The 17,452-nt window shown below is 37.0% G+C and overlaps 1 protein-coding gene across 1 annotated transcript in view; it reads left to right on the forward strand.

Annotated features, from left to right (window-relative positions):
* Positions 1-17,452, forward strand: part of RAPH1 (Ras association (RalGDS/AF-6) and pleckstrin homology domains 1) — a 91,467-nt gene that overhangs the window by 19,294 nt on the left and 54,721 nt on the right. The window contains exon 2 of the mRNA XM_040641795.1: positions 12,850-12,969. Coding sequence (XP_040497729.1) covers positions 12,850-12,969 — 120 coding nt within the window. The remainder of the gene's footprint in view (positions 1-12,849; positions 12,970-17,452) is intronic.

Here is a 17,452-nt window from a genome sequence, read left to right on the forward strand (position 1 = left end):
TTACTCGAGAGAGTTGTTTTTTCCAGTTTCATTAATCCGGAAGCAAATGCCAAAGTGTCCCTGGGATTGCCAGTGTGGGGAATACTGGCTCTTGTCCTGCATTCTTTTTCCCCGCTTATATTCCTTTACCCAGTCTGTGTTCTGACTCCAAGAATGCTCCCCATTTCTGCTGCAGCCTTTTATGAGGGATGACTTCTCATTACCCTCGAGAGGGCTTCCTTAGAATAAAAACCAAACTCTGTTTCTTGGTTTACAAATCCTTGAATGATCTGGCCCTCTCTTCCTATCAGACTAATTTTTCTTTCTGTTCCCTGACACCAGACTTGTACCCCCTACTTGTAATGCTCTTCTCTCTGATCTGTGCATGTGTGATTCCTTCTTGTCACTCGTATCTCAGTTTAAATATCACTACTTAAAGAGGCCTTCTCTGTACAGCCAGTCTAAAACAGCTACTCTGTCACTTTCCATACAACCCTTATTTAATTACCACCGCATTTGTCATGGGTCTTATTTTTTTGTTTTTGTTGTTTAGTATTTCTTAACCGTGACTAGAATCTAAGTTTATTTTTAACGGGTCCCTTGTTTGTCACCTTCGTAACTATAACCTGAGCTTCTAGAAGAGTGTTTGACACATGGTGTGTGCTTAATGTATATTTGTTGAATAAATATTGAGTGAAAATGCTTGCTTTGATGGCTCCTGCTCTGGTTCATCTCCTTGTTTCTACCTGTTTCTGTCTTCCAGAAATTTGCCAGAACCTCTGATCTTTGGATGCTTTTGCCATCTCTAGCTTTCATTGCTTTTGAATTTATTCCCTTTTGTAATTGTTTACTGTCATTTTAGTGGGATTTTAGGGAGAGAGAGAAATGTATTCTCTCATTCTTTTGACAGGTTGAGGTGTTGCAGTCAGGTTGAAAACATGAACAAAGACCAAGTTAAGAAAGCATGGCTTGTTTTTTGAGAATACTAAGTAGTTTAGGTTTTTTGAAGGGTAGAAAATAAGGTTGAAAATTTAGGTTGAGGCCATGTCAGAGAGGGTGTGAAATCATTTGGTGAAGAGTTTGTACTTAATTCAGAATGTCATTGGGGAACCCTTGTGGGTATTTGGGCAGAATCATGGCATGAAAAAAGTTTTTAAAGGAAGATTAGTTTGACAGTGATGGATTACAAAAAGAGAGGTAAGTTAGGAAGTTGCTAGAATAATCTGAGGACAGTATAGTATGGATCTGAACCAAGATAGTAGTCATCAAAATAAGAAAGATGGCAAAGGCACAGAAAAATAGTTGAGCCTTCTGATGCTGACACTGATGAATTGCTCTGGGGTAATTGCAGTTTAGTGATGTGACTTTTGTTTAGATGGATTGGTTGATTGTATTGGGAACTATATTGAATGTATCTTCTATCAGCAATGTGTTGTAAGTGTCTTTCCAAGGATTTTTATGTTTATGAGATAGATGAAACAACGGAGACATTTCAGCTTTGTTTGATAGGGGATATTTGGTCAACTCTGGCACTTGCCATCTGAATGTTGGGCAAGAGGTCAGGGAATATGTTGATGAATAATGTAAGGTATAAGTGTTTTACTCCATTTGTTTTCACATTTAATAACAAAATTCTTAAGCAACTTAAAAACCCGTCTTGAAGTCTTTCTTCTTATTCGATTAAATACAGTTGACCTTTGAACAATGCAGGGACTAGGGGTGCCAACCTCAATGCAGTGAAAAGTCTGAGTATAACTTTTGACTCCCACAGAACGTAACTAATGGCCTACTATTGACCAGAAGCCTTATCACTAATGTAAACAGTTGACTAACACATATTTCGTATGTCATATGTATTATATACTGTATTCTTACAATAAAGTAAGCTAGAGGAAAGAAAATTTACTGAGAAAATCATAAGGAAGAAAAAATACATTTATAGTGCTGTACTGTATTTATCTTAAAAATCTGTATAAAAATGGACCCACTCAGTTCAGTCTGTGTTGTTCACAGGTCAAGTGTACTAGTCTTTGATTTAGAATGAATTCTGATTTCTTCTTGACCTTCTGTGACATTAACCAGTTTTTGTTTTTGTTTTTTTTTACTCAGTTACTTGATTTTTTCATCTGAAGGTTAGAAATGATTGTCTTTGCCTCTGTGAAAGAATTACCTGAGTAGTGGTTATTTCTCTAAAGTGATAAACTTTTATTTGCATTAAAACTAATTTTATGATGACCAAAATAAGCCAAAAACGTTAACTGAGTAAACCAGGCAGATGCAATTTAGGAATGGTAATACATGCATACAATAATAAAAATCATGTGTTGGAGAAATATGCAGTTGTTTTTCAGGGACCTTAAACTGCATTATTTCATTTGGTAAAAATGTTTTTCAGCCTGTATGTTTTTTTTCCTTTAAGTTTATTTTTGAATTTTGAATGATGCATTAGTTGACATACTGTGTTTTCCTAACAAAACTACAATTTCCTGAGGGCAGACTTTATCTCCCCTCCCACCCTCCCTCCCTCCCTCTCTCTCTTTCTAAATTTATTTTGATATAATTTGAAACTTACAGAAAAGTTTTAAGAGTACAAACAACTCCCACATTCCCTTTACCTGGATTCACTTGTTTACTTTTTGCCCAATTATTATTCCTCTCTCCCTTTATATGTATTTACACACACTCACATACACACATACAGTTTTTTCTGAGGCATCTGAAAATGAGTTGCAGACTTTGCGCCCCTTTATGACTAAATTCTTCAGTGCATGTTTCCTAAAGCAAAGATACTGTCTTACATAACTACAGTAGTATCAGCAAAATCAGGAAATGTAACATTGATTCAATACTGTGATCTAATCCACAGCCCATACTCAAATTCTGGCAGTTGTCCTTTATAATGTCCTTTATAGCTATGTCTGTATGTTTACATATTTTCTCTGGGTCCAGGATCCAGTCCAAGATCAAACATTGCATTTGGTCGTCATGTCTCTTTAGGTTTCCTTTAAACTGGAACACATCTTCGGACTTTGTGTTCTTGACCTTCACGATTTTTAACCATAGGCCAATTATTTTGTAAAATGTCTTATGATTTGATTCAGGTAATGCATTTTGTCAGGAATACCACAAAATGCTAATGTATCTTCTCAGTGCATTATTTCTCAGGAAGCATGTGATGTGAGTTTTCCCAAATATTAGTGATGTTAAATTTTATCACTTGGTTAAGGCTGTGTCACCAAGTAATTTGTGGGGAAATATTTTAACAATTTGTAAATAGTCTTATCAAATTTTCACCCATAAGATTTAGCATCTACCAATGATTCTTACATGAATCAGTTATTACAATGGCTGCAAATGGTGACCTTCTGTCATTTCATCTGTATTAATTCATTGGGATCCTTTGAGAAAGAGCTTTCTTTCCCATATGTTTATTTATATCAGTATGGGTTTGTGGATTCTTATTTTATTCAATGGATTATCGTTTCTTCCTGTCATAATTGATTTTGATGCTTAAATTGTCCCATATTGGGCTCTCTGGACCCCCTTCAGACTGGTTTCTATGTCCTTATGAAATGCCCCCATCTTTATTGAGTACTTTGTGGCACAAGAAGATATTCTAGGATCTCATCTTATTTTTCCCCAGCCCCAATCCTTGAATCATTACTTCAAGGGTCCCTCGTTACTTTTTAGGTAGAATATGTATTTAGAAACCAAAAACTGGGTGGTAAGTATGGCAGTTGCTACTGGAGTGTCATTGCTCCTAGGCCCTTTGAGTGGACCTATGTACAAACACACATAAACATATATCTATCTTTATTTCTATCCTTCCTGTATTTCCTCTATCTCTTCGAAACCTTGAGTTCATAATGATGATTCAAAATACAGTACAAATGGCTCCTAAGCCACAGGCTGTACTGCTGTCTAGCACTCTCCCTCCAGTTGAAGCTGGAGAGTACATGCACAGTATCAGCTCTCTGCAAAGATAACTGGTATGTAGGTAGTATAGAGGAAAGGTCCCAAGTGTGGGGCGGAATAAGCAAGATGAACATCTTTGGAACCAGTCATGGAAGCCCCATTTCTACAGATAACTGATAGTGACTGTTTGTGTTTCCTAGGACTGCTGTAACAACTCACCGCTCACTGGGTGGTTTAAAACGAGAAAACTTTATTCTCTCACAGTTCTCGAACTTGAAGAGGTGGAATATAAACAAAAGAATATTACACTTACTATTATTTGTTTTTGTTTATTGGGTTTATTGGTGTGTGGTTTTTTTTTTTTTAGGTGCTGTATGAATTCAGATTATGGTTTGTGATATACTGTGTAATTAGTAATTATAAATTGATCATTAGAACTTCTTTATTAGGAATGTTCTTTGTAGACTATTGAACTTAGATTGGTTTTTTCACTTCAGATAAGGCGTTCCTGTTTGGAGTTTAATAGATTAACAATATCCAATATAATGAAGAAAATCCAATGTAAATAAAGAAACAAATACGGTTCCTTATTCTGTGAAAGGAATTCCTTTGTCAGGGGTGTGTTTAAGTGCTTGATAAATAAAACATTAAATTAACAAATTGTCTTTGATTTGATTTATAGCTTTCTTTAGACCTTATAACCTCTGTCAACTGTTAAAAACAGTTCTTGTTTGTGTTTATGCTTCCTTATGTGATCTTTAGTTACCTTAGGGTTAATGTACATGATAATGAAGAGGATGTGTTAGTTACATCTTGGGTTGTCAAAAACTGAAACACAAATAAAGGAGTTAGCATAAGGGGTGAATCGCCTCCCCTAGTATTTCTCTTTCCTCTGGGTAGGGAAAGATGGCTAGCCCATGAATAGTACACCTCTCTTGTTTATTAGGGAGGTTTCGTTCCATATAGAAACTACAAAACTTAGTTCTAGATGTCGGCTCACTCCCAGAGAAGTAGGCCATACAAGTTTCCTGGTGGCCAGTTTACTCAGATTGCTCCTGTGAAGCCTTGGAATAACAAGTACATTGCTTCCTTCTGAGTCCCCTTTCAACACTTCAGACCATAGCTTCCTTTAAATTTGCCTCATGCACAGGCCTACAAAAGGAACTTTGTTCTTGGAGAATCTTTTAATCAAGACGCTTCAGTGTTTACCATCTCTCCCACAGTTAGGATTAATGTTCTTTGAAATCATAGAATGTATTTTTTGCCTTCTTTGTATCCTGCACAGTACTTGGCATAATGCTGTTTGTAGGCAAAGTATTGGAAGCGTTGGACCCTAAGTAAAACTTGGGCCATTTCTGTGGAGTGTCACCTTAACAGAGAAAACTTCAGTGATCGATTTACATAAAGCAACTTTTGACTTTTTTTTAAACTTATCTGCTTTATAAATTAATAAAATACAAAGTGATGTTTATTTAAGAATAGGCACACAATGGAAAAGGATCCTCAAAAAAGAACCTGGTGTATATATAGAACATAAGTAAATTTAAAAGAACTAAATTTTGGGAAAAATCAATTTAAGGTTCTCTAATGCCAAGCTAAACTACCTATGTTAAACGTAATAACTACAAGAAAGAATGATTAATAAAATAAAACTAAAAATTTACGTAAGCACTTATCTGATTTCTGGGTTGAGAAGAATTTACTGACCAAAACAGTGCAAGAATTCGCCCGGAAAAGAATTTCATATTTGATAACTTGAAAAATAAAACTTTTAGCAGTATCTTTAAAAAAAAAAAAAAGAAAGAAAGAAAAAAAGACCATCCAAAATTAAAAGATAAAACCTTGAGGAAATGTTGCTGTACATTCAACACATTTAATATCTTTTCTGTGAAGAGCTCGTGTAAATTCAGTTGGTTCCCTAAGTTCCCATTTACGTTTGGGCGGTTTACAAATGATGCCATTTAGTTCACAGCAGAACTGTGTTCTGTGTTGAAGAGTTGTAGGTGAAGAGAGAAGTAAATCAAGCACACCTCTCTCTGGGTGCTCTAGTCAAATGAGTAGTTAATGGCCCTCCATCCCCCGCAGTTCTCACTTCATTTTATGTTGTGTTGTGTCCTATTTCTCTCCTTTTCCTTCTCTGCTCCGACTTCCTCCCTCCTCCTTTTGATGAGTCTTCTTCCTCTTTTTGTGCCTTACTAATTTTAACAGGTTTTTTTGTTTCTTTTGTCTGATATAGGTTTCCTTCCTCCTGCTTTATTTTGCAAGAGTTGTATCTCGCACAGTTAGGGGCACTCCTTGAACCTGGAAATCTTTATAGCCTCCCTTCTCTAGTGCCTGTTTTTCTTCGGAATTATTATTCAGAGTAGAGCAGCATAGGAGGTTTTTCAGAAACTGTTTTTGTGATAGAGTTACTGAAACATAACTGGGCATAAAGAACTAAAAATTATATCTAAACAACTCTCAGAAGAAGCATGGAACTGTGGTAATGAGGGTATGTTAATGAAGGGATCTTGTCACTGCCTAATTTCTTAATGGGCTTTGGGAGTACATGTCTTACTTTGCCTTTAACCAAATTGTGGTTGTGTGAAGCTGCATTAATTTTGTCTTGCAAGTTCTCCTGGTAATTATAACACAACACAGTGCAGCAGTTGTCAGACTTCAGTAGGCATAGGGAATACCTGGGGTGACTTGTTAAAAATGTCCCAGAACCCTGAAAATCAGTATTTGGTATATCTTGGACAGGCCATTTTTAAAACTGACTTTACAAGAAGCACCCCGGATCATTTTGGTGTAGTGGACCACAATTGGAAATACCTTGCCATACAGCATCATGTCTAAACTCTTTGATATGCCTTATAATTTTGCCCCTAATTCCTCTCCAGCCCCATTTTTCCATAGGTCTACACCACACATCTTGTGCATTAGAAATGTTAAGTCACTTAGAGTTCTCAACATGTCTTACTTTGTCACAGCTTTATACCCTTCCACATACGGGTCCTCCGCCTAAAACACCCTTCCCCTTCTCTGCCTTGCACATTCATTCTTCAGGTCTGGACTGAAGCATCATCCCTTTCTTCTCCCCTCAAACTAAGCTGAACTATAGTCACATAACATACCTCTGTTACAGCACTTAGTGCTGTTTTATTGTTGTTGGCTCCCTTGTCTGTCCCCTACTAGATTATATATTCCTTTTTTTTTTCTTAAGATTTTATTTAGTTGTCAGAGAGAGAGTGCACAAGCAGGGTGAGCAGCAGACAGAGGGAGAAGCAGGCTCCCCACTGAGTAAGGAGCCGTATGTGGGACTCGATCCCAGGACTCTGGGATCGTGACCTGAGCTGAAGGCAGATGCCTAACTGACTGAGCCACCCAGGCATCCCTAGAATATATATTCCTTAAAGTTAGAGGCTGTCATGTCCATCTCTGTTCCCCCATTATCTGGCATACAACAGATATACAGCAAATATTAAATCAAAGCTTGTCTTGCCTCTTTGGACTATTGAGCATGTTAGACCCGGAGAAATGCTGTAGTGGCAGCTTTGCCTTCCTCTTGCATTCTGAGAGTTTTCATGTGGTTTTAAGTATACTTATTTTTATAAAAAGTAATTCTTTTTGAATTGTTAAAGGGACAAAAATAATTCAGTAATAAATAAGGCATCCTCATTCAATACCATGTATTTTTCTTACCACTCTCTAACTTGGTGACTTGTGTAAGTTGTATTTCCTCTGAGGACTTCAATTTCCATTTCTATAATTATCTCTACATAATATTTACAGTAGCCTTCTATTGTTCTTTCCCTTCTCTAATAACTCTTACACGGGCATCGTGTCCTCTGACTAAAATACCATTTCTCTCCCTACCCCTTCACTTCTGTGTTTAAGAATATGGTTGCCTTCCAGGGGGAAGTATAGACTTGGCTTTTAAGATTATCTATATGGGGGCGCCTGGGTGGCACAGCGGTTGAGCGTCTGCCTTCGGCTCAGGGCGTGGTCCCGATGTTATGGGATCGAGCCCCACATCAGGCTCCTCCGCTATGAGCCTGCTTCTTCCTCTCCCACTCCCCCTGCTTGTGTTCCCTCTCTCGCTGGCTGTCTCTATCTCTGTCAAATAAATAAATAAAATCCTTAAAAAAAAAAAAAGATTATCTATATGACCTTGGTCCTTGACTTTTAAATCTCACTTTTTCCTCTTGTCTTATTTAAGTCAATCTCATGACAGTTTTACAAACACAGACTTTCTCCTTTGCTCTTTATAATTTCCCCTACCTGGAATATATTTATTCAAATTCTTAAGTCCTACTCTAAGCCCAGCTTTCTTGATAAAGATCACCATTCTATCTCACAGTGGGGAAATTGAATAGTAAACCAAAATATCTCCCAAGAGGAAGGCTAATAGGGAAAATATACTTGAATAATTAGCTTCATAGAAAATATAGTGCAAATAATATTGTTTCATACTCAGGCATAGGCATACCAAATGGATAGTTTGTTATGTGTAGTGGAGCTTGCCTTATATAAGCTTTAACCTATAATAATTGAAGCACAATTATTGACTATTATGTGTGAAATGAAACCAACCAGCATATAAACAGTGGTGGATCATTCCACCATTATTTCTGTTTTTACTTTATGAAAAAAATAAATGTAAATTAGTTTAAAATATTAGTTCAGTCATTATTCCCTGCAATCTGTGATTATTCTGTAATAAACATATGATTTTGAAATAATCAGGCTAACGAAACCTTCTCATTACCTGAGTCCTCTTCCTCATTTTTTTTCCAGTTGAATATTTACTGGCATCCCTCAATCTATCTTCAAAACAGAATTCACACCCTTTCCACCCCCAACCTGCTCCAGGGAAAAACAGGCAGGACAGTGTGGCTGGAAGGGAGAGTGGTTCGAAAGATCAGAGCAGTGCCCTGAAGGCCAGGATCACCCAAGGCTTTCTTGATCTGCCACTGACTGTGGATTTTATTCTATATTCATTAAGTGTGCCCTTTGGGGAATACACCTTTTCATTTGTGTTAGGGTACATTTGTTCTTTCAGGACATAGTTTCCCTCAGTTGTAATGGAGCAGGGAATTAAAGTAAAACTTTACTATATCTCCCCCAAAGTACCTAATGTAGTAGTCATAGAATAATTTAATAGTATTTGGTCTCGTATGTATTATAGTTTCTTTGGGACTATTTCCATATCATTAACGAAAAGTATCATGTTAGAAGCTATTTTAAATCCAAATTATTTTAAAAATAAGATTCATAAATTCTGTTTTCTTTTCCTTAGTATTTTCCCCCCTTTGGAGGGACAGTTGACTATTGTATTATTTTATTTGCAGTTTCTGCTGTCGTCATTTCCAGTTGGGGCATTATGTTCGGGAAATTCAGATTTAGAATTGTGATCTAATTGGAGACAGGTATCAATATATAATAGAATGAATTTCTGTACCAGATTTGCCGACTTTAACAGTACAGAGCTGATAAGAAAACTTTTGGGAGTGCTCTCATTTGGTGTGATGTAGTAATCAGAAATGACACCATTTCTGGGTGTAAGAGAATAAGGATCAACTTCAGCTTCTGGAGAAGGGAGAATGCTATTTTAGGGTGTAAATCTGTTAAAAAATGTTGTAGGACCTAAATTTTTATTGGAAAAGTCTCTGAATAAGTGTCTTAACTTTTATAAAATAACCCACATGGTGACAAATTCAAGAATGGAAAAAATTGGCAAAGGTTACATAAATAGTAAAAGTCAAATAGTTGCTTCAGAATTTCCATTTATTTTATGACTCTCTGTTATTACTCCCTAGCCATATTTTCCTCTACTTTGATCTGCAGTAATCTAGATAAAATAAAACTATTAATGACAATATTTAAAGAGATATTTAAAAATCCAAGTAATTATTGGGTTTGAATAATAGGAAAAACTAAAAAAACCCACCAGTCTTTGATGTGGAGTCTGTAGTTCCATTTAGCACTGTAATAATTTAAAATATTCATTCATTTTGAACTATTTTGCATATGCTCTGCAATACTATATGCAAAATTATATTCCTATTTTATTCTTTCCAGTAGAGCAGCTTCCTTATGGGCAGTTATAATGTGTGCTCAGAAGGGAAGTGCAGGCATAAGTATCATTATCTCATAGCAGAATTCCTCCTAGAATATTTTAGCTTCTGGGTTATTCCAGTGTGTTTAGTTTTAAAGATTAGGGAGGAAGAGGAAGTTGACTTTTAAAATTCCCAGTTCCGTTGCTTGTTGGCCTTCATTATGAAGACTGGATATTCCTATTCCTAGATGTTCTCAAACTAGCAACTGTTATTTGAGTAATTAAGTTACCTGGTCAGATGAGGTTTTTCTTTTTACTAACATTTTGTGTTTTCCTGGGTAGAACAATGAGGTATGATATCAGGTTTCTATTGGGATAGTTCTGTAAATAGTTCATTAGTGAATAAAAATCCTAGAACTAGTATTAACACAAGTGAATTAGAAAAACCAAATCTCTTAAAGGGTCAAATGTATGATTTGGGGAATTGGTGGATATATTTTCTATTTGCCAAGAGAATTCCCTGATTTGTACATGCTTTGAGTAGTAAAATTAAGAAATGAGAATTATCAGTTTACATTAGAGATATTGATAAGCTGTGATCTTTTGTAGTGTTAAGCTTAAGAAAATTATTTCCCTTAAATGATTAAATGAGATATGATCTGATTTTCCATATCGTTAGACCTAAGTTCAGTTTGATTTTTTAAAAAATATTTTATTTATTTATTTGTCAGAGAGGGAGAGAGAGAAGTGCACAAGCAGGGGGAGAGAAAGGCAGAGAAAGAAGCAGGCTCCCCACTGAGCAAGGAGCCCAATGGGGGACTCTATCCCAAGACCCCGGGATCATGACCTGAACCAGAGGCAGATGCTTAACTGACTTGAGCCACCCAGGCAACCCAGTTCACATTGATTTTGCAACACTATTTGACCCTTTCTGCAAAATTTTGTATAGTAAAATAAGATTTAACATTTAGGGGGCGCCTGGGTGGCTCAGTCGTTAAGCGTCTGCCTTCGGCTCAGGGTGTGGTCCCGGGGTCCTGGGATCGAGCCCCGCATCAGGCTCCCTGCTCTGCTGGGATCCTGTTTTTTCCTCTCCCACTCCTCCTGCTTGTGTTCCCTCTCTCGCTGGCTGTCTCTCTGGCTGTCAAATAAATAAATAAAATCTTAAAAAAAAAAAAAAGATTTAACATTTAGCTTCATGACATCCCATTAGATAATTAAATTCCTCACATAGTTCCTAACCACATTTTAAGAATCACAATTACTTTGTTGATTGTTGCCTTGGAGGTATAATATGTGTACAAATTCTTATTTAAGATTAAGGATATCTTTAATCTCTGAGGAATTGTTTAAACCAATAGTCAGGTAGTATTCCAAATATTGCCTAGATCCACTGGAACAAAATTTGTATTTCAGAAATGTGAGTCAAGAGCATGGAATGTAGAGTGATGATATTCATTGTGTCCCTAGGAAAGTTAATAGGTATTATTCCAAGTTGAAGGCAAAGGATTTGTGGTCAGATTAATTTGAAATATGTTGGTTTAAGCAAAGGTAGGCTTTACTAAAGATTTCTCAGAGAGAGACAAGCCAAGAAACAGATTCTTAGCTATAGAGAACTGATAGTTACCGGAGGGGATAGTTACCGGTGGGGAGGTGGGTAAGGGGATGGGTGAAATAGGTGATGGGGATTAAGGAGTGCACTTGTTGTGGTGAGCACTGGGTAATGTATGGAATTGTTGAATCACTACATTGTATACTTGAAACTAATATAATACTGTATGTTAACTATACTGGAATTAAAAAAAAAGAGATTCTTAGAGCCTTTGATATTGAAATATTTTATAGTAATCAGATTAATCTTACTTTAAGAACTTTAAGTATCTGGTCAGTCATTGATCTTACTTTGTTTTGTGTAATCTTTTCTTCCCGTCACAAAACAATATTCAGGTTCCATGTCAGATATCACCTTATTAATGAGAAGAAAAAATAATCTCTTCTTTCAAGGATTTACTCTTGAAAAGTCACCACATATAGGAAATTTTGTATATGAATTTAAAGTTTTCAATTCCAGGGGCGCCTGGGTGGCACAGTGGTTAAGCGTCTGCCTTCGGCTCAGGGCGTGATCCCGGAGTTCTGGAATCGAGCCCCACGTCAGGCTCTTCCTCTATGAGCCTGCTTCTTCCTCTCCCACTCCCCCTGCTTGTGTTCCCTCTCTCGCTGGCTGTCTCTCTCTCTGTCGAATAAATAAATAAAATCTTTAAAATAAAATAAAATAAAATAAAATAAAATAAAATAAAAATAATAAAGTTTTCAATTCCAGTTTTCTAAAGTTTATTTCAGTTCTGGTTCCCTGGATTTTGTCAGAACTGATGAGAAAGTAAGGTAGAAAGAACACTGTAAGAGGAGGAACTAATTCAGTAGATTAAACTAGATTAAAACTTTTGTCTTTTCTCTGAAGTGCTTTTTGGACTAAGGTTTTGCAAGATACATACTTATTTGTATCTAAATATATTGTTACAGAATAAGTGAAATGATAATGTGCTGGATTGAAGTCTCAAAATTATTTCTCTTTGGTTTTTGGGGTGTTACAGGCTCTGTTAGTGGAGAAAACTGCACTATGATATCCTCTGATTAATGGGAGGGCTCTGCAATTTTTAAATTATTGTTACTTGTGATTCTGGTCATAATCTGATACATTCTGTTCTTTCACAATTTCCTAAAAATTTGGGACTAATTACTCATTCCTACTCACTTGTCAACCCTGTCTCTATTGATGACTTCTAATTTCCTTGTATAATATAATTTCTAGTTTGGAAGGTTTAACTCCAGAGAGTTACAATATATATCAGAACATGTGCTGCATAATTTTTCAAGTTTAACTTGTTAAACTTTATTCTACCCAAATGTCTGTATTTCAGATGGATCAGCTATCAGATGAAGAAATTGACCATGGTGCTGAAGAAGACAGCGATAAGGAAGATCAGGACCTGGACAAAATGTTTGGAGCCTGGCTAGGGGAGCTAGACAAACTCACTCAGGTTGGAAATAGTGCTTGAAAAATTGTTTGAGGATTTTAAGTCATGACTGTGTGCTAAAAGTTTACTGTGTAGACATAGGGATATGGATATAGGTTCCATTTTTAAATACTGCTATTAAAGGGAAAACGTCTAAAGCGTTAACAAGTAAATGAATGGTAACTCTGGAACACAAAGTATTATCTTATGTGGTTATTTAAAGGAATCTAAAAACAAAAAAATACTTGTGACAGACGTTCAGTTCCTCTAGAGGGATTATTTAAAATCTGTTTTGTAAATTGAGATTCCTGGCTAAAGAGGTTTAAAACCCAAAATCTTAAAGTCTAAATTTTAGCAAATCCTTTTCCATAACTTAATAAATGTGAATATTTACTGCATTTTACAACACAAGTAATATCCTCACATAAAGTATTTTCTATTACATAATTCTAGAATACTGACAAAATTTCATTTCTGGCTGCATTTTAAAACCATGGCAAAGCCTTTTTATCTTGTTTTATTGAGTCTTAAGTTTAAAAAAGGTGGAATAATAACTCTATGCTATTTCACTGCAGATGGCTTTTCTACTGGTTTGGTACTTGTATTCTTCCCAGTATTTTAAATTCCTTGCCATATAATGTGAAGAGCCATTCACTAAAAAAGTTGGCTCGTAAACTAATGCTGTGACTGTTTGTTTGGTTTGTTTGTTTGTTTGTTTTTGTATAAATCTGTCTTTAGAGACAAAACAGATTAACCACTGTGTAATGGTGGCTCACTGCTAACAAGTTTTTTTTTTTAACACTTAAGATGTTTTCAAAAAATATTTTATGAACTTTATTAGTAGCTAAAACCTCAAGTTTATTTTGTTTTGTTTTTTTAGTTTACTACAAAGTGTCATCTGTGCACCCACCCATATCCACATACCATATTAATGGGATTTTCAACTTTATATTAAATCGAGTTTATGTTTTAAGTGGTTGGTGAATCTTTTAAAATCATTTGTAAAGTTTTTTTATGTATTTGCATTTTCCTGGAGGAAGGTTTAGAGCTTTTATCAAATTCTCATGATACTCGCCCCCTCCCAAAAAAAAAGTTTAAAAACCATCCTACTAGGTTACCAATTTCTTGGTGTCAAGGAGTATTTCTTACTATTTCTTTTGTTCCCCCAGCGCAGCAGGTAATTATAACAAGTATATTTATGTGAACTGGTAAATAGATTGACTCTTAATATGTCCTCAATTATATTCAAGTTATTTTACAGAAAATATTAAACCTACCTAATATTTTTCATTTCCACTGAGAGAAGCATCAGGACTTAAATTGCAGCAGAGGAACAGGGTTTGAGGTTGAAGAATTTCCTATTTTGTGAAACTTTGAAATAAGGCAGTGGATATCATATGTGGATTCCCTTCATATGATAGCCTTAAAACCTGGTTGGACACTATCTGAATGGATTCCTTTTATCTTGAGACAAATGAATGAAGAAGGCACCAATGTAATCTAATTCCGTGATTCTACAGACTATCCAGCCTTCTTTTTTATTTGAGATCTATTTGATAATTATAAATAGAAATTAAAGTTTTAAAAGGCTTTTCTTAATATTTGTGAGTTTATTTAAATAGACACTAACTACTGACCTTTTCTCTAAATTTCTCTGTCATAACCATCTTATATTCTTTATTGTAGAAAGGTTAGAGAGGAAAAGTGTCATTTAAAAAGGTGGCGAGATAACTTACAAGATATTCTGTCCTGAAGTACAGTATAATTCTAGACTTATCATAGGCAGTATCACAGCCGGGTTACAGTTTGTCCTCATCTTAATAGAGTTTGAGAAGAACAAGGATATTCCATCATTGTCTGAAGTTGTAGCCACTTTCTGTTAAGATCTTGGGTCTTGGGACTTCCAGGGAAGATGGCAGAGTAGGAAGATTCTCACCTCATTTTGTATCTCATGAATGCAACTAGATAACCCCCACATCAGTGTAATAACCCAGAAAATGACCTAAAGACTGGGAGAACAAACTTTCCACAGCTAAATGTAGAGAAGAAGCCACATTCAAGAGTGGAGGAAGGGCAAGTACATGAGGGAGGGACATCAGGGACATCCTGGGCACAGAGAGGGGAGAGAAACCGACTCAGATAAGATAGCCTGTACGGCGAAGATGTATCCCCATAACGTTTGGCTTTGAAAACTGGCAGGGCCGAATTTCCCTTTGTTCTTACAGTCAGTGGGACTTAACACCTGAAACTTTAAAAATCAGTGGGGTTGGCTCTGGCAAAGCCAGGAGGGCTAGAGGAAATGGAGTCCATGCCCTTAAAGAGGCAGCATAACAGCCTCACTGAGATATAGCATAGAAGCAGCAGTTTGAAAAACACCTGAAGTAAACAAGAGGAGGATTTGTTTACTAATCTCAGAGCATGTGCCAGAGGGGCAAGGATCACTGGGGACTTCTCCAGGAACAAAGAAGCTGTTAGGCACCATTTCCTTCACCCACTCCTGGCATGAACCCACAGACAACTGCAGGAACCAGCTTGGAGCCATTACTCACACCTACTAATAGTGTGCCCTGTCCCCACAATCTGCAGACATGCCCCCTCCAGCCATGCTTCAGCTCCAGGTCTCTTCCCACAGTAGACCATGCAAACCTTTCTAACACCATGTATCCTGCCCCAGCACTTCTCTGGACCTGCCCTCTCCAACCTGGCCTGTCTCTTCCAGTGGCTGCAGGTCCTCTCCTACAGCAGAACAGAGCAAACCTTGCTAACATCACCCACCCTGCTCTGTGTTCTCCTGCCGTCCTGCCCCTTCCAGTATGCTCTTGGCCAGAGCCCATCCAAAGTGGTGCCATAAGCCTGGCAGGGTGAAAGCACCCTCAGTAGGGACCAGCACCACTCCAAAGTGACTCCTGACCTGGGGAGAGGGGAAGATAATCACATAAAACAATACAACTGGGCCCAGCAGTGGACTGGGGGTAGACATCTGGCATGACTGCAGGCCCTGCCCACCAATGAAAGCTTCTCAGGGGACAACACAGGGAGAGAGCCCTGCAGTTTGATGTGACTGCATCTCTGACAAATACCTGGTCTGACTCAACTCAAACCCGAGGTGGCCCAAGACTGACTCATTAATAATAGAGGGACCAAACCCGGCCAACAACAGGCAAAGAGAGCCACTGCAGACAACTAGACTGAAGGTGAAATCGGGTGAGCCACAACAGCAGGGCACATATAACATATGAAGGAGATACCCCTGAAGTACCAGGTTCTGGTGAACAGGAGGCATTACGCTGCGAGGCACTACAGAACCTATACATAAGGCCACTACTTTCAAGAGCAGGAGACGTAACTAACTTTCCTAACACTTGGAAACAGACACAGAGAGTTAGACAAAATGAGGAGACTGAGGAATATGTCTCAAATGGAAGAACAGGACACAATCACAGCAAGAGAGCTAAGTGAAACAGGTAAATAATATGCCTGATAGAGAATTTAAAGTAATGGTCATAGAGATACTCACTGGACTTGAGAAAAGAATGGAGGATCTCAGTGAGATCCTCAACAAAGAGATAGAAAAAGTAAAAACCAATTAGAGATGAAGAATCCAATAACTGAAATTTAAGCTATAGTAGATGGAATGAATAGTAGACTAGAAGCAGAACAGATCAGTGACCTGGAGGACAGAATAATGGAAATCAATCAAGCTGACTAGGGGAGAGAAAAAAAGAAAATACAAAATGAAAATAGACTTCGGGAACTCAGTGACACCATCAAGTGTGATAACGTTTGCATTTTAGGGATCCCAGAAGTAGAGAGAGAAAAGGGGGCAGAAAATGTATGTGAAGAAATAATAGCTGATAACTTCTCAAATCTGGGGAAAGAAACAAAAATCCAGATCCAGGAGGCACAAAGAGCCCCTGACAAAATCCAACGAGGTCCACACCAAGATACATAGTAATTAAAATGGCAAAAAGTATTGATAAAAAAAAAAAATTAACAGCAAGAGAAAACAGTTGCAAATAAGGGAAACTCCATAAAGCTATCAGCTGATTTTTAGTGGAAACTTTGTAGGCCAGAAGGGAGAGTGGCATGGTATGTTCAAAGTGCGGAAAGGAAAAAACCTGCAACCAAGAATATTCTATCCAGCAAGGCTGGTTCAGATTAGAAGGAGAGATAAAGAGTTGCCCAAACAAACAAAAGTTAAAGGAATTCATGACCGTTAAGCAGGCCTATAAGAAATATTAAAGGGGACTCTTTGAGTGGAAAACCATAAATAGGAATAAGAAAAGTAGGAAGCACAAAAGCAGTAAAATAAGTATATTTCTAAAAATCAATCAAGGGATTCACAAAGTAAAAAGGTGTAAAGTATGATACCATATACCTAACTCATGAGGGGGAGAGGAGTAAAGAATGGGTTCAAACTTAAGTGACCATCAGCTTACTATAGACTGCTATATGCAGATGTTATATACAAACCTAATATACAAATAAAAAACCAGTAATAGATAGG

This window comes from Ursus maritimus, unplaced genomic scaffold (genome assembly GCF_017311325.1).
Source record: "Ursus maritimus isolate PB19 unplaced genomic scaffold, ASM1731132v1 scaffold_1, whole genome shotgun sequence".
NCBI classification, from domain to species: Eukaryota; Metazoa; Chordata; class Mammalia; order Carnivora; family Ursidae; genus Ursus; species Ursus maritimus.